The following is a 24,540-nucleotide window of genomic DNA, read 5'->3' as shown; positions in this document are numbered from 1 at the left end:
AATCTTGGTATGCCTTATGAATGCTTCCTATTAACCTAAATAGTGGCTTTATTTAGTAAGCTTCATTAACAAACTGTTACTAGTTTTTATGATTATATTGCCATGTAAAGGTGGCAAGGTTAGCTCTCTATAACTTCCTGAAGGGAGGTTGTGGTGAGCTGGGGGTTGGCCTTTTCTCTCGTGTAGACAGTGATAGAACTAGAGGGAATGGTTTCAAGCTGCGACAGGGGAGGTTCAGGCTGGACATTAGGAAGTATTTCTTCTCAGAAAGGGTAGTCAGGCACTGGAATGCACTGCCAAGGGAGGTGGTAGAGTCACCAACCATGGGAGTGTTCAAGAAACTTTTGGATGTTGCGTTGAGGAATATGGTTTAGCTGGGAAGTATTGGTAATGGTTGGACTGGATAATCTTCTAGGTCTTTTCCAACCTGAAAAATTCTGTGATTCTGTGACAACATATTTATAATTTTCAATAGTTTTAAAATGCTTTAGAGTAAAAACTGGAATACTGACACAACGAGTATGTTTGGAAAATCCATTTGTATCATAGAATCACAGAATCACAGAATGGTTTGGGTTGGAATTTGGTTTGCCAGCATGAGAATATAAGAAACACCTCTACTACAAGAGCCACAGCTTAATAATGATAATTTTCAGAATGAAATGTAAATTTGATATCACTTTCTTAGCTTTCTTTAAGCAAAACACTGTACTGCCTCTGTAAATAATGCAAAATTAAAAGCTGGGAATATCCACATCTTTCTGCATAACCTAGCAAACTGTGTAAAGCCAGCGAGAAGCAGGAATGTTTTACTTCACCTCCGTACTGAGCAGAAATCCACCCTGTGATTTAAAAGAATTTACAAGGCAACCAAATAATGAATAAGGAAATTTAGGAAAATCACAAAACAACCACCATTCTGTGGTGGTATATACTGTTATGTCATTGTTGCAGCATTTGTTTTTTCCCCTAAATTATCTGCATTTCACACAATTACATGTGCATGTGCATATGTGCAAAGAAAGATAAAGGAAAGAGATACTGAGGGACTTCTGAGGAAATTTTTGTGCTCATTAGGGAGGTTACTTGCTACTTCTAAATGAGAACATTCTGCTATTTTCTAAGTCTCATTTTTTAAGATCCTTTCTAGGTAGAACATAGCATATAGGAGTACAGGTAAAAATATCTTCTATTAAAACATCTGCACAAAGGGTTGAACCTAACAGGCAGCTGCGCCATTCTTCTGGTTCCTTCCTTAGTCCCCCACACTGGGATGCAGAAGAGAAACAGAAGGACCAGAGCATGAAAACATTTGAGTTGAAATAAAGATGGCTTAATAGAGAGGGAGAAAAAAAGTGATAAAAAGGAAGTTGCTCACCACATCCCACATGCAGACAGATGATGTTCACTCAGAGTCTGAGCAGCAGCTAGTTTGGAAAAATACTCCCTTTCCACCCATTTCATTGCTGTGCACAACGTTACATATCATGGACTAACCATTTCGTCATCTAGGGTCAGTGATCCTGATTCTGCCCTCTCCCAGCTCCTTGCTCAAAGAGTAGTCATAAAAAGGAAAAATGTTGACACTGAACAGGCAATGCTCAGCAACAACTGAGACACAGGTGAGTTATCAACACCACTTTGGTCACAGACCTAAAGCACAGCACAATATGGGCTGCTGTGGAGAAAATTAGCTGTCCCATCCAGACCCTGTACAATCTGGTCTAACTATGAAAAACAAGACATAAATATAAAATAACAAACACTTTTCCAGGACTATTTGCATTCTGAGTCTGCCATGGCTAAAGTAAAGTAACACTAATGCCTACATTATTTATCACCTTATATTTGTAGCTGTGAGCCTTTTGTGTTACACATATATTATGCACTTAAATATTTTACGTTCTGTTCCACATTTTCTGCTTCACAAGATTTTGTATGATTATACATTATCAAAGAATAACAGAATCACAGAATGGTTTGGGTTGAAAGTGACATTTAATACCACCTAGTTCCATCCTTCCGCTATAGCCATAGGTACCTCCCTCTAGACCAGTTTTCTCAAAGCCCCACCCAGCCTGGCCTTAAATGCCTCTAGGGAGGGGGCATCCACAACCTCTCTGGGCAACCTGTTCTGGTGTCTCACCAGTCTCACAGTAAATAATTTCTTTCAAATATCTAGTCTCAATCTACCCTCTCACAGTTTAAAGCCATTTCCCCTTGTTGTGTGCTTACACGCCCTCCCCAGCTTTTCTGTAGGTCCCCTTCAGGTGCTAGAATGCTGCTACAGTGTCCCCCCAGAGCCTTCTCTTCTCTATGCTAGAGCCCCAATTCCCTCAACCGGCCCACAGGGCAGGTGCTCCATCTCTCTGATCATATCTGTGGCCCTCCTCTGAACCTGCTCCAACAACTCTATGTCCTTTTTGTCTTGGGGCCCCCAGAACTGGACACAGTACTCCAGGTGGGGTCTCACAAGAGAAGAGTAGAGGAGCAGAATCACCTCCCTCAACAGCCAGGTTATGCTTCTCTCGATGCAACTCAGGATATGACTGGCCATCTGGGCTGCAAGTGCATATTGCTGGCTCATGTTGGATCTTTCATTAACCAACACTCCTAAACCCTTCTCCTCAGAGCTGCTCTCAAGCTATTCACCAGCCAGCCTGAATCTGTGTTTCAGATTGCCCTGAATCAGGTGAAGGATGTTCCTTTGGTCTTGTTGAACATCATGAGGTTGGAAGGGGCCCACCTCTCCAGTCTGTCCAGGACACCTCTAGGGTGTTAATTGCATCACTCAGCTTGGTGTCATCTGCAAAACTGCTGAGTGTGCACTTTATCCCACTGTAATCAGACACTGTATCAGCCACTATTTAATCTAATTAATGGTTTTCATCCTTCTGCAATCCCATCTAGAGTACTGTGTTCAACTCTGAGGCCTGCAGCATAAGGACCCAGACATATTCAAGTGTGTTCAGGACCACAAAGATGCTCAGAGGGGTGAGCACCATTTTTGTGAAGACGTGCTTACAGAGTTAGGGTTATTCAGCCTAAGAAGAGAAGAGAAGATTCTGAGGAGATCTCATGGAAGCCTTCCAGTACCTAAACAGAGCCTACAGGAATGCTGCAAAGGAACTCTTTTCCTGGATTGGACAAGGGGCAATTACTTTAAACTGAAACTGGCTATGTTTAGGTTAGAAATTAGGAAGAAATGTTTTACTCAGTGAGCACTGAGGCACTAGAACACATTGCCCAGGGAAGCTGGATACCTCACCCCCGGAGGTGTTCAAGGCCAGCTTGGATGGAACAAACTAATTTAGTGAATGACAATCTTCTTCATGCCAAGGGGGTTTGAACTAAGTTGTCTTTAAGATTCCTTACAAAATATTCTGTGATTCTATTATTCTGTGACCAAGACTGACAGATACATAGCAGCCGCATACATATCAAGTGTTTGATGTATCTCCTTTTACCTTAAATCTTCCACAGTAAGCCCTATCATTTCTGTGTAATGAGAAATGAAATGGAAAAATTACAAGCTTCTAAAAATATGTAGCAGATGAAAGCTTTCTACTGAAAGCACATATAAGCAGAAATAAAGCACATCATATAGATACAAGAAAGCAGATCCAGACTTTCATGTTTAGATGTGCTTTGCAGCAAAAGCTGCCCACTGGACCAAGCAAAAACAGTCTGGGACAACACTTTTGGTGAAAAAAGGTATGTTTGTTGCTTCATACAAGGAAAACATAGACAGTTGTAAAGATTCTGGGGCAATGTTTTCACAGAGGAGCAGTAATACAGTGACATGCAGGCAGACAATGGATAGCTCTTTACCCACTACCCATTCTGCATACTCCACTTGTAGTAGTGTATGACTGCTTTTGCAGTGTGGCAACAGTTTGAAATATTTTATAACTCCAAATCTTCACCAAGTTCTAGTTTAAAAAAAAAATGTTACCTACCTGTTTTTGAATTCTGACTACAATTTCAATTAGATATGCACTGTGCTTAATCCTAAGTTCCATTCAGAGTGGAATAGAAGTAGCTATTCTTTAAGGATGCCTTTCTGAGAGCACAAGAGCTCTCTGCCCCCTAGCACAAGAAAACAAGCAGAGGAGACAGGAAACCTGGATGGTTGGCCAAGGACCTGCTGGTCAAACTGATGGATAAGAAGGACATGTACAAGCAGTGGAGGCAGGCACGTGTTGCCTGGGAAGAACAGAGGCATATTGTCCAGACATGCAGAGATGCAATTCAGAAAATCAAGGTACAGATGGAACTGCATGTGGCGAGGAATGCATAAAATAACAAGAAAGGACAGGATTCCACAGTTACACTGCTCAGAAGAAAAAGGCCAAAGAAAGCACACCCCCTCTGGTAAATGAGAAGGGAAAATCAGCTACAACAGACATAGAGAAGGCTAAGGTGCTACATAAGTTCTTCGCCTCAGTCTTCACTGGCAGCCAGGTTTTTTGGATCACTCACATCTCTGAGCCTCATATCCCTGAACCTCTACGTGAGAGCAGGAGGAGCAAAATCCCTCCCACTGTAAGAGAAGAACAATTCTGAGCCTGCCCAATGAAACTTAATGTGTACAAGTCTACAGGGCCTGATGACATGCTTTCCAGGGCCATGAAGGAACTGGCTGATGTGGTTGCTGAGCCACTCTCCATCATAACTGAAAATACATGGCTGTCAGGTAAAGTCCCCCAGTGACTGGGAAAAGGACACTCCCATTTTCAAGAAAGGGAGAGAGGAAGACCCAGGGAACTTCAGGCTGGTGAGCCTCACCTCTGAACCTGGGAAGATCATGGATCAGATTGTCCTAGAAGGCACGCTAAGGCACATGTGAGACAAGGAGGTGATCTGAGGCAGCCAGAACAACTTCACTGAAGGCAGATTGTGCCTGACTAGTCTGGTGGTGGCCTGCTATGATGGAGTGATGGCACTGGTGGACAAAGTGCAACTGATGTTGTCTACGTCGACTTGTGCAATGTCTTTGACATGATCCCACACCACATCCTTATCTCTAAATTGGTGAAATGTGGATTTTAAAGGTGTATTATTCAGTCTATAAAGAATTGGGTGGAAGGTCTCAGCCAGATGGCTGCAGTCAATTGCTCCACATCCAGGTAGAGGCCAGTGACATGTGGTGCCCCCCAGAGGTTCAGTATTCTTTAACATCTTTATCATAGACATAGACAAGGGGATTGAGTGCACCCTCAGCAAGTCTGTGGACAACAGCTAGCGGAGTGGTGCAGCTGATAAGACAGAGTGAAGGGATGCCACTGAAAGGGATCTGAATAAGCTCAAAAGGTGGGCCCATGCATAACTAATGAGGTACATCAAGGCCAAGTGTGAAGTGTTGCACTTGGGTCAAGGCAATAATAGACACATGTATAGACTGGGATAAAAAGAACTCCTTGATAGCAGCCCTTCCAAGAAGAACCTGGTATCCTGGTTGATGAAAAATTTTATATGAGCTAGAAGTGTGCACTTGCAGCTTGCACTGTTAGTCTTCTAACAAGCACTTGTTAGAAGGCTAACAGTGTCCTGCCCAGAGGAGTGAGGAACATGATTGCCCACTTCTCCTTTTCCTTCTTGAGGCCCCGTCTGGAATGCCGTGTCCAGGCCTGGGGCTCTCAGCACAAGAAAGATGTGGAGCTTTTGTCATGGATCCAGAGATGTCCCACAAAGATTATCAGAGGGATCAAGCATCTCCTACAGAGACAAGCTGAGGAAGTTAGGCTTGTTCTAGAGAAGAGAGGGCTCTGATTAGGCCTGTCTGTGACTTCACAGTAATTAAAGGAATCTTATAAACAGGAGATAAATCAACTTTTTACATGGCTATACAGTGATAGGGCAAGGGGAAATGGGGAGATTTAGATTAGATGTCAGGGGAAACTTTTTCAGTGAGAGTTATGAGGTGCTGGAACAGGCTGCCCATTGAAGTTGCAGATGCCCAATCCCTGGAGATGCTGAAGGCCAAGTTGAATGGGGCCCTGGGCAGCCTGTTCTAGTGCCTGACTTAGTGGCTGGTGACCCTACCTATGGCAGAGGACTTGGAACTAGGTGACCTTTGAGGTTGCTTCCGACCCAAGCCATTCTAGGATTTTGAGATTCTTTATGTTGTGCACTAAAAGGACAACCCATTTCTATTCGGGGCTATCTCCATTTCAAAGTCCTGTGAGGTAATTGTTTAAAGAAGTTCAAATCATACACTTAGTGTGAGGTGGTTTCTTTTTTTTTTTTTAAATTATTATTATTATTATTATTATTATTATTTCTTTTTGTTAGTTTTTCTTTTTTTCCTTTTTTTTTTTTTTTTTTTTTTTTAAGGAGACATATTACTGGATTAAGCATGAGCAGAGTTTCCTCATGCTCTCTGGTGTACAGGAGTTAGTGTAAAAAGGCTAATTCTCACACACTTGCTGGGGTAGGAAACAAATTAGCAGCAGTCCATTTGACTTTTATAGAGTGCTAAGAAGACTAATGCAGGGAAATAGGTCTGTGCTGGAAGGAAAAGTAAGATATGCCTTCTTATTATCTACTGTTGGGTACTCTTTGGCCTCATCCTTCAAACTTGCCATCTCACATATTTGAGAAATAAACTGGTTAGAGCCTCTACATCAGTTTGCAAAAATCAGAAATTTGATGATTTATTTTTTTTTTATTTTTTAAGGACTCTATAGCAAAACAATTCATTTTCTAAACAGGTTAAACTTCTGTAGTATATAACACAGCCGCACAATGTATATTTATGATGGATACTCATTTCTGCACTTCATCTGGAATTCTCTACCTTGATTGCTTTCCTTCAGGAAAAAAGCAGTAACTTGCCTTCAAAAGAAATATCTCATTTTGCTTTAAGTGTCAAATGAAGTAATTTGACCGTGTATCTTTAAGATAAATTACAGAATCACGCTAATGTAAAACAAAGCTTGAAATAAAAAACCTGCCTACAGCAATAAATCTACACAGACATATCATTTTTCATTTACCAAAAAAAAAAAAAAAAAAAAAAAGCTATATCTGAGAGTTTTATCCTGAAAATGTCTTAGAAAAACATCTATTAAATCCATTAGAACATTTGCTTATAGCATAACTTTGCAGAACTTGCCTGTTAAAAACATATTTTTTTAGAAAAAAAAGATTGAGTTAAAAGGCTTTTGATGCTGGATTCACAATTGCTTTATCAAACTTGTAATTAGAGGTTTGCCTTTATTGCCACAAGTATTAAAGGGGGAATCAATCCTATACTTTGTGTTTGTACACGCTGGCTGAGTAGTCTCAATGAACCACATTTTGCACTGCATCTGACTGAGTTGACTACTGTGAAGTCAGCTGGCAAAACCAATTACCACAAACAAAACACAGATCAACTCATCTGCTTTCTCTAATACCTACAATGTAAAAAAGGAATAACACACAAAAATGTGGTTTTGCTCTCAAATTCTGCTTGGCTGTAGACCTACATGTATAAATGCGTGGAGTCTGAAACTAGTCTGCCATTGCAGCAAATCTAAACTTCTATACAGTAGTAGTAGATTCTCTCCTCCTAAGTTTAAAACCTCAAAATAAATATTCATAGTTAGAGGAAATACAGAATCCAGGAAAAAGGCATTCTGAAGAAAAACAACCAACCAACCAACCAAACAACCAAAACCAAAACAAACAAACAAACAACAACAAAACAAACCCACAACCAAACCACCAAAACAAACCACTTCAATTTCTAACTTCAGAAAAGTGAACGTCAAAAATAAAATAACTACGCAAGCTAATAGTACTTCTATTGTTGATTTTGAAAGGAAAGGGAAGATCTGACTCATTGTTATCAATTATTTACATAAAAGAACTAGAAGCAATTGCATAATGTTTCAGAATGTCATTTCACTTGTGAGCTCATTGTCTGGTACTTCAATAATTAGAAACAGGAAAAAGACTTTCCTCTAGTGTTGTGGTTGTACATTCGAGACTTTGAGAGCTTTATAAATTTGGAAAAGGAAAACTTCATGAAACACCAGAAGAAATCACTCAAGAACTTATACCAAGGTGATGAGAAAGGACTACAGTTTTATTCCGTGAGCAACTGGAATTCCAACTGAAATTTGTTTTTCACTGTGATTCAGTTTCAATGATTACTCCAAGTAATGTCTTTCCCTTGGCTCTCAGAAAATTCTAACTCAAATCATTTGAGCACTTCACAAATGATTATGTAATGCAGTGTGATAATGAGTAGGTTAGACAACTTTACCGAAAAAGGCAATTTTTGGCAGTTTGACAAATCTGTATTAGGGTAATTTCTACTTTTTAAGTTGCAACCTGGATGAAAAGGCTGCTGAATTAACAGTGTAGTCTAATGATTTTTTCATTAACTAGTTAGAATAAAATGTTCTTCCAAGTGACTAACCATAGAGACCAGCAACAAAGGTACTTGTTGTATGTGAATGGATCAGCCTGATAAGGGCTGCTTCCTTTCTATCACAGGTAATCCCCAGCTACCAGTGATTGCAGCGTCCACCTTACTACTTCTCAGAATCCTTGATGAACATGTTATATATTGGAGCAGGAAAGCACAAGACTGTCAACACTTTGCTTGCTTTCTGTCCAGATTTAATATGGATGTTATCTCTTTCCTTAGGTTTAATGCCTGTTTTAGATTAAAATGAAAACATAATTAAGTGCAATAAGTGGTGATGATTCTTGTCTTGTGTTCTTAAAATATTTTTCTTTCAAGGAATGCATTTTTTCCCCTCCAGAAAGGTTACAGCCATAGATCTGGTCTCTCAGTCCTCGTCTGAGTGATACAACAGATGCACGAGGATTACCTCTGAGCTGTGGCCCTGCAAAGGACAGGCATATTCACTGAATAACAGTGTACAGGGACTCCAAGCAACAGTTAAAATGGAAAGGAAGAAAAAGTCTCCAAACTAATCTGTAGAGTAAGGCTATTTCAGCAAAGCACAATTTTACAAGCTGAGCTTTAAGACAACATTTACCTTCCTAATTCTCACAGTTACTATACTGGGACCATTAGCAACACATATCTAACATCTCATGACCTCCACACTGTATCATGCCACTAAGCACTTAGTTGGGTGATTAGATCATAATTGACTCTGAAGACAGCTGACAAATCACAACCACTTCTTGTAAAATGTGTCAAATCTCACTATAAGCTGACACATCTTGAACCCTACTTCATTATTCACATCTGCTAAAACTATAGTGCAATAAGATATTGGTCGTAAGGGCATCAAGTTTAAATTCAGAATAGAACCAAAATATGATAAAGCAGGATTGCAGTCTCTGACTGTACCTTCTATACCATCAGCCTCTGTGTTATTTCATTGTTTGGTTTGGACCAGATATGAGCAATCTTCTGCCCACAGGCTGCACATGGTCCTGGACAGCTAGTAATTACCCTCATCCCTGCCTCACACTATCATGGTGGTGGCTCTTCCCCACCTAGTGGCCTGCCTTGGCCCCAGGCACGTGCTCATCAATCAGCAATAACCCAAACATCAGCCCAAGACAATTCCTCTTCATTCACATGGCCCAGGGAAGCAAAAATACACCCATAGCTTAGAACTGGTTTTCAGAAGTGAATACTTCACCAATTCTCAAAGAATAGAATCTAAAATCTACAGTTTCCTGATAATCCTCACTAAAATCCTACATACAGAGGGGCAGGCACTGACTTTTTCTCTCTGTTGATGACAACAGGACCTGAAGAAATAGCATGGAGTTGAATCAGTAGAGGGGTAGTGTGGGGCTTAGGAAAAGGTTCTTCACCAAGAGCATTGACAGGCCCTGGAGACCGAGTGATCATGGCACTAACCCTTCTGGAGCTCAAGAAGCCTATTTTAAAAGATAATTTGTTGGCATTGTATAGAAGACACAGCCAAATTACACTGCTACTGAATCCTTCAGCTTTTCAGCCTCTAGATGCTGGAGAAAGCCAAGAAGAATTAAATTACGCATCAGACAGACGCCAAGAATACAGATGCCCTCTGAAAAATACTCCATATTAAAAGTTGATACCTTGCTCCAAGTTATCTCCATAGCATCTGTCCACAGCTTAAGCATCACCTTACCAAGGACCTTCCTGTGTAGATGAGGACCTTGTGATCTGCAGCTCAGTGTTGCTGGAAAATCTTGAGGCACAGAGGAAAAGAAGTGACGGGTTTAAAACTTCACTGAGCTCCTTTTGTTGTTGTTTTTGTGACTAGCCATCTGACAGCAACCTTGTTTTTTTTTTCCACACAAATGATACAGCACTAGATGGTGCAGCAGTGCTTCTCAGTACAGCTTATCTTCCCTTAAGTTTTGTCTTCAACATATGACACAGTCATTGGCAAAACAATAGCAACAGCTGCATACTGGTAATCAAGCCAGGAATGTGCTCTTGCAGTCCAGAAAGCCAGCTGTATTCTGGGCTGCATCAAGACTGTCCAGCAGCTCTAGGAAGGTGAATCTGCCCCTCTACTCTGCTAGTTAGGACTCACCAGGAGTACTGCATCCAGATGTAGAGCCCTCAGTGCAGAAGAGACACAGACCTGTTGGAGTGCATCTGAAGGAGGGCTACAAATATGATCTCAGGGATGGTACCTCTCTGCTATGAAGACAGGCGGAGAGCTACGGGGCTGTTCAGTCAGGATAAGATAAGGCTAAAGAAAGATCTCATAATGGCCTTCCAGTACACGATGGTGGGCTATAAGAAAGGAAGGGACAGACTTTTTTTGCAAGGCTGGTTGTGATTGGATGTGAGGAAATTGTTTCAAACCCAATGAGGGGACATAATTTAATTTTAGTCTGGATGTAAGGAAGAAGTGTTTTCAGTAAGGGTGAAGAGGCGCTGGAACATGTTGTCCAAAGGTGTGGTGAATGTCCCATCCCCAGACATATTCCAGGCCAGGCTGGACAAGGATCAATTCTATGACTCTGTGAAATATATAAAACTATACAGACAGACATCTCCACTTCTCAGCAACTTGGGAGCTATTGGTAACAGGTGAAAGGTTGGACTGGATGATCTTTTAGGTCTTTTCCAGCCTTGGTGATTCTGTGATTCTGTGAACTCTTTCTATTGCAAAGCTATAGTGGAACCTTTTTTGAACGATCATTCTAGGCAGCAGTGACAGACTTCATGCTTTCTGTGTTTGACTGTGCTTGGTTCCTCAGACACCTGTTCTGAATAGTGTCACAGCAGTCCATGAAGATTTTTACTTCTAATTTACTGACCATCAAGGAGAAAACAGAAGGTGATCGCTCTGTCAAATATTTGACAATATTAATATTTTGACAACTAATGTTCTGATTAAATGGCTTAGGACATACTAGAGGACTCCGACATAAGCAGCTGGTACAAACTAGCAGTTTGCCACTGCTGGAAAAATATTAAGCCTGTGGCATTTTATTGTGCAACTACATCCATTGATGTGACTGGAAAAAGAAAGTAACAATGAACTGGAATGGATGTATTCATTTGCCACTGAAAAATATCCAATATGCTGAATCAAGCAGGACTGAAACTCATTAACTCGTTAACTTTTTTGTTACTGTGTGATAAGAAGTAAGGCTGTCCAGATCCTGCAGTTTGGAGATGAGTAGCTGCATGGCTTTTGAAAAGTAAAAATTATTGTCTCCCAGAAGTCTCATTAAAAGATAACTAAGAAGGTTTTTTAAACAAATTGTTTATGTAAAGGGATGCATTACTGAAAAATGTTGAAAAGACATTCGAAAGAGTCAGCTGGTATACATAAAACGGGAATGACGTCTTATTTTTAATTTTTCTTGCCCAAGTTTAATAAAAACAGCATCAAAAACAACTGGTTATTATTTAAAAGTTTTTTTAAAGGTCCTGTTTTCAAAAATACCTGCCTGCAGAATCAGATCTAAGCTCTGAAATACCATCACGAGAAATCTATTATGGAAAACACATTCTTGTTTGGCCAAAATAACAAAGCACATTAATACATACATACATATATATACATATATATATATGCATTTAATTTCTATAGCTATACAATGAGCAGAGCAAATTTAAGTGAGTCCATCTGCTTTCTGTTCAAGGGCCTGTGATTAGCAATGCACAATTGTATACAGGTAATTGTAGAATAACAGAAAAAGGATTAAGCAGCAGTACTTAGCAGTAAATCAAAACAAGATACTTTGCATACCAGTAACAACTTCATCCACAGCTGACTGCTGTCTCTAGCCTCTGAGCAAAAGGAAGTTCTAGTATAGGCCTGTACTATTTACGAGCTTTGTGATTTGCTGCCAATTTGTAGAAACCAAAGTAAACCTCTGGCAGGACTCCTACATACCATAGTAGTTAAAGAAACTATCGACCCACCCTGATTTTGACTACAAGCCTTGAGAGACTAACCCAGTGCTTCTTTCTAGTCTCCCATTCTCCATAGCTAATACAAAGATTTAAGTTAAATCTTAAAGAGAATCATTCTGGAAAGTGCTGCTCTGTTTATCAACTGCCTCTTCACAAGGCCTCAGTTTTTTTACTTTTTCTGCCACTAATAGGCCTCAGCAACAGAAAGTGGTCACCACTAATTAAAAGTGAAAAGCTAGCAAATAGATCTTGATAGTTTACAGCTGCATCCAAAGCAGTACAAAGACACCTGCTTTTTCTTACAGCATTTCTTTTGTACTCCTTATCATTCCACCCTTTAAAGCATTGTTACAACATGAAACAGAGTAAACTAGATCATGTCATAAACTAGTCCATTTGTACATCCCCACCTTTACTGGATGACACGACTGAACATTATGTAATGTTGTCCAGTTCCTATGGCAGGATGTGAGAATTAACTGAATTATCTTGCACATTGCTAAATCTTTGCGAAGTATGGCTTTCAGAATGCTCCCTGGTTGTGCTTACCTCACCTTCCAGGCAGAACTTGAGGTGTGTACTGCCAAATGACCGCATGCATTGGATAATTAGAATTCCTGTCCTGATATCTCAAGATAATTTAGGTGTCTAAAAATACAGACAGAGTCCTAGCTGGGCTTTTCAGTGCTTACATCAACATTTAATTCTTGATGAGTCCAGAGAGAATTAGGGAAGGAACTTAGGTACTGCTTTCCAGGCTAAGCGTATTTGCTAATAGGAAATACTGAGCATCTAAGCAGAGGTTAGGCAGTGAAGTAATCTTACACTGAAAGCATGCTCTACATCGCTTCTTTGTGCAAAAGCTGAGTCTACACTGACACCTGCACCTCCTGACAATACTGATGGAGCTCAGTACAATGCAGTGTCTGTTCTTCCACCACATCTCACCTCAGAACCAACAGGGTAGATGAAAACACCAGGTGAGGGTGGAAAACTCATATGTCCCTGCTTTAGGAAAGAATGAATTGGTCCAGTGTTACTTCCCACAAAATACTTTAACTTGCAACAAAATAGAAAGCAGTCTCCTCCTCTGGACATGCTTTGTAAGAAAGTAATAGCTTTGGTGCCTGGGTGAAGGGAAAGATTCAACTTTGACTCACAGCTGGACATTATGTGGCTCCTCACAGCACTGAAAAGACTTGAATTTCTGACAGTGCACCTAAACTGGGAGGCCTCTGAGTGTGCCCTCACCGTGTCTCAGCTCCAAGAACAGGACCATCATCATGTACAGGGTGAGTCCCAAAGTGTGTTTGTAGGGACTTAGGGCATAGGATATGATGCAAACTGGCAGCTCATCTGTGCGGTAGGCTGACTGTCACATCATTTCTCAAAATTCCTTGGAGATTACGGCTGACAACATCACTCTCAGTTTCATAGACAGTAGTCATGGGTGCTTGGGGTGCTGTCACCTTATCTCAGTGAAACTGGTCATTCCAGTGAGAGATGCAGGCCATCCATCATTCTCCCCACTTGTCTAACTCTTCTCTGGCCTCAGAATAAGATGAATAACGTAACTGATGAAAATGAAATTAGTTGTTGCCATTCTGATGGCACCATTTGCAGCTTGATTAGTTCTTTACTCTGGTACATTGCACAATGGCTTGAAAAAGGAAGAGTAATGAGAGAACATGGGATAAGAAGTGGAGGTCACTGGTTTTACTCTTCCAATGCTCAGTATGGGTATAAAATGCAGGCATGTAGTTCAAAGCTGGGGCTTGTCTGAAGTAGTTAGCCATACAAATTAGCTGTTGTAGCATGCTGACTAGCAATGTCTATGGGCTCTGGACTGCAAACAATTTATGGCAGTATGTTAGTATTCCATTTGAAAGTGACTAATGCTTTCAGAAATCTAGATTGCAGTTATAAGATTTATCATATGCCAAAACAAGGATTTTTTTTTTTTATTTGCCACCAAAAATTTATAGCACATTTGCTGATTCTAATCTTTGGTACTGATGACACCACATGAAATTCCCCAGTTGTAAAAAAAAAAAAAAAAAAAAAAAAAAAAGAAGAAAAGAAAAGAAAAGAAAAGAAAAGAAAAGAAAAGAAAAGAAAAGAAAAGAAAAGAAAAGAAAAGAAAAGAAAAGAAAAGAAAAGAAAAGAAAAGAAAAGAAAAGAAAAGAAAAGAAAAGAAAAGAAAAAAAAGAAAAGAAAAGAAAAGAAGGGAAGAGAAGGGAAGAGAAGGGAAGAGAAGGGAAGAGAAGGGAAGAGAAGGGAAGAGAAGGCGAGAAGAGAGGAGAGGAGAGGGGAGGGGAGGGGAGGGGAGGGGAGGGGAGGGGAGGGGAGGGGAGGGGAGGGGAGGGGAGGGGAGGGGAGGGGAGGGGAGGGGAGGGGAGGGGAGGGGAGGGGAGGGGAGGGGAGGGGAGGGGAGGGGAGGGGAGGGGAGGGGAGGGGAGGGGAGGGGAGGGGAGGGGAGGGGAGGGGAGGGGAGGGGAGGGGAGGGGAGAGGAGAGGAGAGGAGAGGAGAGGAGAGGAGAGGAGAGGAGAGGAGAGAGAGAGAAGAGAAGAGAAGAGAAGAGAAGAGAAGAGAAGAGAAGAGAAGAGAAGAGAAGAGAAGAGAAGAGAAGAGAAGAGAAGAGAAGAGAAGAGAAGAGAAGAGAAGAGAAGAGAAGAGAAGAGAAGAGAAGAGAAGAGAAGAGAAGAGAAGAGAAGAGAAGAGAAGAGAAGAGAAGAGAAGAGAAACCAAAAGAACTTGGAAAGATTAGGAGTTGATAGACCTTTTTTATTCATTCCTCTGTTTCAGTGTATGTTTGTCTTGAGGACATCTCCTAAAAAATTTCAGTGTAGTATTAGCATTTTCATTACAAGCATGTGGTTCTGAAATTCTTGGCTTGTCACTAAGTGAGTCAATACAGCCACCGGGTCTTTCTACCATTTGTTCTGCATCAATGTTTTCTTCCTTGTATAAACTTAAACTAGCCTGCACGTGCAGCATGTTTACACATTTCAAAGCAAAGGGTGTTATTGAATTTATCTATTTATACTCCTGTAGTACTCTTGCTCCAGGAGATTTCTAGTGAAAAAGAGACAGATATAATCCAGTAAACTGAGATTCTGTGTGAAAATAGGATGAGAAAGACATGCCTAAAGGGCAAAAGGGGAAGAAACAGTTCTTCTATGTACTTGTTCCTAAACAAAAATATTTGGCAATAAGCAAACAGAATCAAATAATAACTAGTGAGAACATATGCTGATTGAAGCCACCAATAAATAAACTATTATTACTATTCAAATTAACACCAACATAACACTTGTTTATGTTAAACAGAAGTTCTAGTCATGTATGTATGAATATTTATTTCCAAGCTTTTTCTAAGTGCTAAATTCTTACGTATTTCACATTTCTGCCAACCAGAGAGAACCATGCTGACTGAGCAAAAAGATATCCATCAGAAATCACATGAAGGTTTTGTTGTTATTCCATCTTAAGAAAGTACCTACGGTAGCTCCTTGAGATTCACCCTAAGATTAGTTCACCTGTACATAACAGGTAGCTACAAATACCAAGTTCCTCTTTTTTAACATGTTTAGGTATTTTACCTCCTATATTGATGGGCATTCTCCCATCAAGGTGTGATCTAAGTTTGCTCTACTTGATTCCTCCAGTCAAGTTAATACTAAGTGTTCTGTTGACTCTCAGTGAGTAACCTAACACCTGCTACATTCTTCTGGGGAAAGTTTCTGGTATTGCAGGGGAAAAAAAAGGAAAAAGAAAAAGAAAAAAAAAGTTAAAAACAAACAAACAAACAAACACAAATTCAAAAGTATTTGATTTGTGTAAAGGACAAAGTTTCACCTTTTGCATTCTGTTTTTTGCAGACAAGTAGCACTAACTGCCTTCCACAAAAAAGAAACCCCCAAATCTCAAGAAAACAATATGTTCAGGCAGCATGTTGACAGCTAGCAGGATTCCTCTAATACATGTGATTCCACATAAAAGTACTTTTTCTGACAGATATACAGTTAAAAAACCCTGCCCTCAAATACCCACTGGGACAGAAAGGAAACCTGCTACATGAGGTGAGGTGTTGCTACTAACTTCCCTCCTACCTTTCACAATCTGAATAGCAAAGTTAGAATGACAAATACCAGGAAGCTATGTTCTGAAGGGGAAATGCATCACTCATGCAGATATTTTCAGCCAGTCATATAACACTGATATTACAGCTAGCCAGAATTGCTATTTGTGCTTTATATAGTTTTTTGCAAACGACATGTAAAATCTCCATGAGGTTAAAAGACTGATTATATTAAAAAGTAAAATCTTACTAACTTACATATTCCTTCAAAACAGAAAGCCTCTGAAGTTCAAGGAAGTCAGAAGCCAACACAGTTATCACACATAACAACTTGCCAATAACTCACTGAGATGGAATATAAAAACACTAAGAGTCACTCCTTATACTTTGTGTCCTAAAAGGGTTGAAAATTGTTCATTTCACACACCCAGAATTCTCAAACAATTTCTTCTATGTGTTTTTGGATTGCTCCAAATGCATTCAAAGAGCAAGTGTCATGCAGTGTGCAAGGAAGAGACATAAATACATATTTCACAAATATTTAAATGCAAATCACACTGCTTTATTAGGATCCAAGTTTCCTAGGCTTTTGGAGCATAACTGGTATTCTTTCTTTGATGAACAAGACTGAAAATGTCATAACTGTCATAATGCCTTACTTGTTCTCGTTGCTGGCATCGTATCGAGGCATAGGGTCAAAATCATTTCCATTGACATCAAAACTGGCCTGCGAATCCTGTAGCCAACAGGAGAAAGAAAACCAGTTTCTCATTAATTAGCCATTGGGTCACATGGCCTATAAATTCTTCAGCAGGTTTCTACAAGAAAGTAATAAGGTTAGCTAACATTCCCGTGGTTCTATGATAATCACATTTTTTAGAAAGGAAAGGATTATGTATTTAATAATTACACCGTTTACAGACTTTATTTTATTTTTGGAAAAGGGAAGAATATGAATGATCTGAAAACACACAGATCCAATTGCAGAGAAGAAAGTGTTGTTTCATCAAGCAAAAAGACTGCATTCCTTCTCAGAATCTTTTGGAACTTAAGAGAGTTCATTTTCAAAATTCAGATTCTGCTGAACACTCTGAAATTCAATAAAGATTCTTTGCAAGATGATGACTGAAATTTCAGTAACAGTTGCAGGGAACAATGTAAGTTTCTTAAGGATATTGTTATAAAAAGTACAGCTTGAAATGTGACTTAAATTGCATTCCCACTTGTCTGGGAGTGTAACTGTTTCAGTTATAGCTATGATATCTGCACACTTCTGTTCCAAATTTTACCAAGATTATTCCAGCTGAAAATAGTTTGTAGAGTAAATAGCTACTGGTTTGTATGGCTACCATTAATCTTTGTGGTAGCAGGCAGTGTGTTGACATGGCAAGCAGTTCTTTTTAATCTCTTCTTTTTTCAAAACCAGTTACCACATCCACCTCAAATATTCCTGTTTGCAGTCACACCAGCAATAATCTGACATATAGAAGGCATTTGTCATCAAACAAGCAATGTGTACTGCTTTAGGGGAATTCCTTCTTGGCAAGTGGAAAAGGAGAGAGGAGACGGTAGGGGAATAAATAGCTGCTTTAAATTCAGTGGAAGGACAGTACTGGGATGAAGTGACACACGATACAATCTAGGTCATTCAGTGAAGGGGTAAAGTTATGTTTAGTTTGTTTAACCAATTTCAGAGATTAAACGGAAAGATGTGACACGCATTAGGATCAGCTATATACTGACAAACAGGGCAAAGGGCTGTCATTTTTGTTTATGCAGTCGTTCCCAGGTATTTCAGATCTATGTTCCATATCCAGCATAAGGAAGAACACAGATGTAATTACTGCTAATTTAAAATAAAATGATTTAAACTATAGACATGTTTGTAGCTTTAGATGGGTTGTTAAAGATGCTGCTGTCACTTTAATCTCTTCAGTGTTTTGTCAAGATGGTATGCTACCTGGGAAAAAAGGCTTGGGTTGGAAGGAACCTTAAAAATCATCTTATTCCAGCCCCCTGCCATAGACAGGTCTGCCACACACCAGATCAGGGCCCCATCCAACTTGGCCCTGAACATCTGCAGGGATAGGCCATCCACAGCTACTCTGCACAGCCTGTGCCAGTGCCTTGCCACCCTATTGCTTTGCAATAGTCATCTTCAACAGTTATACTTAACCCAACTACATTTTCTTTTTCTTATTTTGTGTGAAGGTACTATTCATACACTTCTTTTGAGAGAAATAACAAGGTTGTTAAGGTCAAGTGCTTTCAGGTAATGCCTATTTCTGAAGCTCAGGAAAAATCATTCCAGCAAAGCATGGCCCTGACACACTGAGCAGCTTTAAGCTCTTAAGTTAACAAAAGAAGCCACCCACCAGAGAAGCAGCTTCTCCTAACATTATGCAATCCTTCAAAGATATATTAAAACAGTCATTAAATATGATGAACCATCACCAAATCTTCCCAAGTGACATGAAATATCTGGCATAGGTAGGTTTTTTTTTGTTTGTTTCTTTTTTGTTTTGTTTTGTTTTTTTTTTTAAACAAAGCACACAGATCTTCTCCTACAGCAAACTGGGAGGAGGCTCATTGAAATTTAGAGGGATTTACTATAAAGACTCCAAAATATTCTACACCTGTTTTTAATTGAGTGAGTCATATCCTTTTCCTTTAATATTATTTCTAGCAGTAAGATAAATAGCTTTAAAAATAAATACATGGAAGGATTCGCCTAGCATTGCAGCCTTTGAAAGAGCTACTGTCTTGCTAGCAAAATGAATTGGCCAAGAACAGACTTCAGCTGCTCACGTTAAAAGGAAAACAGAGTATTCCATTCCTAAGTTCTGAGAGTTTGAAGATATTTGGCAAAATAACTACAGAAAAGAGAAAAAAAATCATCTGATTATTAACTCCAACCCTTCAGAAATGCAGCACTAAGCTACAAGTTGCATTCAGATACTAAAGACATTCAGACTCATTATACTTTTAAGCTAAATGAACACAAACTACCAAAAATCATCTTTCTTCCTCCCATTGGTGTTATCATTTGAGGAAACCCTCTTATGAGACTTTCCTTCCTTCTTCCCTCCCTCCACCTTTCTAGGAATTTAACCAAATTCACTGCAAGTTAATAATAAAGCAGCAAATCGAACTACAGACACTCACATAATTTTGCATCAAGTCTGGATGGTTTCTTTCAATGCCGTCATCCAAGATGGTCACCACAACATTCTTTCCAGTGTAACCTCTCTTCCAAGCACCTACTATATTCATATCTGATTGGCAATGGTGAGTGTTATCACTGCAGTGCTGGGGAGAGAAGAAGAGATAAAAATGTTGGTTGCTGCAGATTAGTGAGCAGTGTGAGGTTGAGATACTATCCCACTTACATTAACATTACCATTTAAACTAGCTACAGTATATGACTTGGAAAATAAAAAAAAAAAAAAAAAAAAAAAGCCTGTTTATTTTTCTTTCAGAATATCCTTCATGTTAAGCAACAGCAAAATGAAACACCTAGCCACACTGAAACACAAAGATCTGTGTGTAAAATAAAGCAACTATCCTCATCTGTTAAGCATACTCATTTGAAATGTACATTTGAATTATTTGAATTTTTTTTCAGAGAAACAAACCATATGCGGGTAAAAGGAGACAAAAGCCTGTATAGGAATGGCCATGGAAACAAAACCTGCTTTCTGTGCAGTATAATTTCTTGACAGAATGTCTGGAAAGTAATCCAGATTCAACTCTATCTACAAAAGAAGGCTTTTGGCAGGTTTTGTGCAGTATCAGCAGGAGACGAGCAGCAGTTAAGAACCTGTAATCAAACACTCTGAAAAACTTGTAGCTGAAAGTGTCTGAAGAATTGCAGATAGCACAACTGAGAACAGCCTGGGATACAGCATTCAGTGCACTAAGTCTGGTGTAGTAGACAAGACAAAGAAAGTTTACTGTAATTAAAACTGAAAGCCTCTTCCTCAAGATTTCCAGCCCTGACCTCCACTAAAATTAACTGGGCCATTACCCTGCCCCTCCATCCCCTTCTCTGAAATGCCGAGTGGTCCTCTGGCTGTTTTGCTGCCTATCTCATTCTCTCTTCAAGGGGGATGAGCTCGCTAGTTCGCTTCCCACCTAGTAAACCATGCAAGCTGAGCAAAGAGTTGTTAATGCCTTTCAAGATCTTCAGAAGATGACTGCTTCTTCCCTCAGTAATGCTGGCACAACCGGCTGCCCCCACTTTCCTCACATGAACTGCTACTTTGTGATCGTGGTAAAAAGGGACTAATTAATCAGCTGTTTTCCTATAGTTATGTAGTCAAACACAAGGGACGTTGGTCGTTTTACCACGTGCTATGTTAGCTCATTCAAGAGATGTGCTCGATCAAACTGACGTTCAGATTATCTTACTCTGCTCCAAGACTGGACACAAAGATAGTAAAAACAAAATCTTTCTGCATAAAAGAAACTCCAGGGGTAAAGCATGCCCACTTACAATATTGGATTATAGAATACATAACATATAGACAGAGAGTGTAAAGGCAGTGAAGATGCATCCAAACAAGAGTAGTTCAATAGCAGGAGGGGGGTTTAGTCCTTACAGTTATTTTACTTATATACAACAGTGATATATTACTTATCCTCAAGTCTTATTTAAAAATAGCATCTATGCCTTGCTGTTCTTTGCCATCTCACCTTCTTTTTATCCTTCTCTCGCTTCTTCTATTCTTCTCTTCCCCTTTCACCAATGAAATTCCAGGGTTGTTTTTTTTGTTTGTTTGGGTTTTTTTTTGATCCAACAAGTGATCTCAGCTTCCTAAATTTTAATTACTAAAAATTTTAATCCCTCTGGATTAGGCACATTTCTCTCAAAGATTTGGCTTTTACCAGAAGCTTTTTAATATTAGCGACAGATTACTCTTCAAACACTATATAAAACAGCATATGTCACAGTTCCATATTCAGTAGCATATAACATGCCATCTATTACTTGGTTTCCTTGCGTTTTCCCTGTCACTTTAAATTCCTCTTACCTTCAAAAATATTTCTTATAAGGAATTTTCCACTGCTGGGTTCCATTCTGTTATTTTTCTTTAACCATGTGCTGCTTCTTTACTACTTATCCAAAATTACATTATCAGCTGCTTAGCAGAGACATGTTTTCAAATGAATCTGGAAGCACTGTTTCAGTTTTCAGTGTTAGCCAAATGAAAAAAAAAAATAAATAAAACAATGTCACAATAATAAAAATTATGTGTGTCACAGTGATTGAATTTTACATCAGTGGGCAAATTTTCAATGTATTTTTCCAGCCCTTTCTTTTTAGAATTAAAAACATACCCTTTCACGTTAATGCACAAAAGCTGTGGGTTTGCAAGATTTCTATCAGACTAATCTTTGAACAATTGTTTTTGAATTTTAAAAACAATAGTATGCATTATATTTGGAGTATGGAATTATGGAATAAAATAATTTATGGTATTCTCTGCCAATTCCAGCACATTGAGTAAATTAGAAATTTCCCATTGGTATCATGCTGCAGTGAGTTAGCGTCATTTCAACATACACTGGTTTCATCTATTGCTGAGAGGTTACAATCAAAATGAATAAACAACGTCTCATTCAGCTACTATTAGTAACTTGACTGAGATTTTTAAAAGGCACTCAGACTGTGGTGTTCTTCTTTGGACTTTTTAATTGGAAAATGTTAATGATACCACTCCTATTATTTAATAGAAACAGCCCACAGGGTTGAAAGACTCTCAGCTTCAACCTGTATACAAAGACGGTTGAAGGACACACAGAAAGGAAAAGGGCTTTAGTAGGGAAAATGTGCAATACAGAACGTTTTTCACACTTGAAATTCAATTATTATAAGTGAAAAAAGAAAAAAGAATAAGGCACCTTTGGACAGACGATCTGGAAGCCTGACTCTGCAATTAGCAAGCAGACACAACATTAGAAACGTTTTCTGTTTTGCATGGTGCTTTCAATGTCAGACATATGTCTGGAATCTCTTAACGGTATTGTGAAATTCACTCTTAAAAACTAGCTATTTCAATGTTTGCTCTTTGCTGCACTAATTTTTATTAGGCTTGGTGATCAACCAGGGATTGGTAGCAAAACTGAATGGGAAAGTGAGAAATCAAGCATCATAAATGGCCAAAACCTTTTAAAATTTCAGAACTTAATATCAAATTAAAAGAACAATGACTATGAAATGCTAGTCTCTCTTTTGCCAAGCCTGTTAGCGTAAAAAATAGAGTAAAAATAGGTATTTAATCCTGTGACATAGTTTCTCAGAAATGATCCTCTGTAAGTCTTCATAAGGAATCCTGCATTTGTTTTCTAGAGTTTTGGAGTTGCCATGACTTCTCTGACAAGATCTTATCAATGTATGAGGGAGTACAGAGAAACAAAAAATGATAACCGGAATGAGACAATTTTAACAAACAATCTTGAGGTGGAAGATCTTGAATCTAATTTACGTTATAAATGTTCCTGATCTTAGAAGAGCTCCTGCATACTAGTGGGCAGAAAGAGATTAGAAAAAACGGACCATTTCAGTTTTTAAAACATAAATAAGTGACAAAATAGGATAAGAAAAGTAAACATTAATAGTGAAGAAATAAGTAAAAATATTATTTTCCTTTTTGTTTCACCTTTAAACAATTTCTCAGTGCAGCTGCACACAATATTTTAAAGATCTAGCAGGAGCAGGCAGATAATACAAGGTATGTTTCATCCCAAGCACAAGATATATATATATATTTCATTAAATAATAACTGTCTTCTGAAGTCATACCTTACTGAATTGTTGCTTTTTTTTTTTTTTTTTCTTTCTGTATCTGCCTCTGTATCAACGGAAATATTCCAAGAGTGTATCATATTAAATATTTAATACCAATTTTATCGCCAGTTCAACTTTAGAGAGCTTACTTCATTTACTTCAGCAATGCATTTGGTTCTTAAGCTTTACTGACTCCTCAAGTTAACAAACAAATTTACAATTAGAGACCAGAATGAACAATTGTAAGCATACATTATTTCATGCCTGTTTATGCAATGGAGGAGAACAAGAAATCAATATAGAATAGTTTACTGTATTCACAGGATTAACCAATGGCTATGGTCAGAAAAGAATAATTTACAGGGCTATATGTGTGTTGCTGGTTTTTTTCAGTGAAAAATATGATGCTCATAACTCTTATTCTTTGTCTGTGATTACATTACTGTTCTTTCCAAAAACAGAAAGATTCATAATGCATTAAATTTGTATTCAAGACAACTCCATTACTTATCCATTACAGGCACTTTTTGTAGTACTGACTTCTTCTGTAACCCATGTGCTGGCTCCAACAAGTTAATTCAGTAAATCCCTGCATGTTCATATTCCCTAGGCTGCCAGACAGATGACAGCCTTTAGGAGTGGGAAACTTCTCCCCTTTTTGCCTTTGCACATGGCAGAATTTCTGTCCCCAGTGCAAATTCTGAAACCTGTAGATGCACAGAAACAGTGTGCCTCTTTGTTCCATGTGGGTCACAAGTTGTCACTCCACTAAGATGCCTGACTAGTCTTATTTTGTTCCCAAAAGGAGACAGTAGGAGAAACTCCCTCAAGGTAAACACTTAGATGTAAATAAACCTGCCCTGAGGTCATTGTACATGTCCTGCCATCTCCTCTAAACAAATATGAAAAAAGGCCTTCAAAGAAATGGCAAAAAGGTCCACCACATCCTCCACCAAAGAGTAACACCATGTACACATACAGAAAGAAAAGAAAGGTTGGGTTTTGTTTGTTTGTTTGTTTGTTTGTTTTAAAAAAAAAAAAAAAAAAAGTAATCTGTGAATTCAGACAGGCTGAACATGTCCATTTTACCTTGGATACACCAATCATCTATATGAACAGCATACCACAGATCTGGTGCACCTGACGCATCACTGAAACAGAGCTCATATGTTGTGAAATCTGTGCCAACATATGGAGAGGTTCCTGCCTGGGAAGTGTTGGAAAAAATACAACAACCTGGTGCAAAACATCTTTGGGAGTCAGTGAAGGACAGACGAAAGAGGAGAGAAATGACTTCCAAAGCTTCTAGTTTCTTT

At 39.0% G+C, this 24,540-nt stretch overlaps 1 protein-coding gene across 3 annotated transcripts in view; it reads right to left on the bottom strand.

The window, feature by feature from the left end:
- The window catches only part of PCSK5 (proprotein convertase subtilisin/kexin type 5), a 257,001-nt gene that overhangs the window by 163,738 nt on the left and 68,723 nt on the right, over positions 1–24,540 (bottom strand). For all 3 annotated transcript variants that reach the window (XM_072358970.1, XM_072358971.1, XM_072358972.1), the window contains exons 4-5: positions 19,600–19,743; positions 17,094–17,170 (exon numbers count right to left, since the gene is read on the bottom strand). In XM_072358970.1, coding sequence (XP_072215071.1) covers positions 17,094–17,170; positions 19,600–19,743 — 221 coding nt within the window. The remainder of the gene's footprint in view (positions 1–17,093; positions 17,171–19,599; positions 19,744–24,540) is intronic.

The sequence above is a fragment of the Excalfactoria chinensis genome, chromosome Z, assembly GCF_039878825.1.
Source record: "Excalfactoria chinensis isolate bCotChi1 chromosome Z, bCotChi1.hap2, whole genome shotgun sequence".
Taxonomy (NCBI): Eukaryota; Metazoa; Chordata; class Aves; order Galliformes; family Phasianidae; genus Excalfactoria; species Excalfactoria chinensis.
The sequence above is the reverse complement of the archived record's forward strand: the minus strand, read 5'-3'. Positions and strand labels throughout refer to the sequence as shown.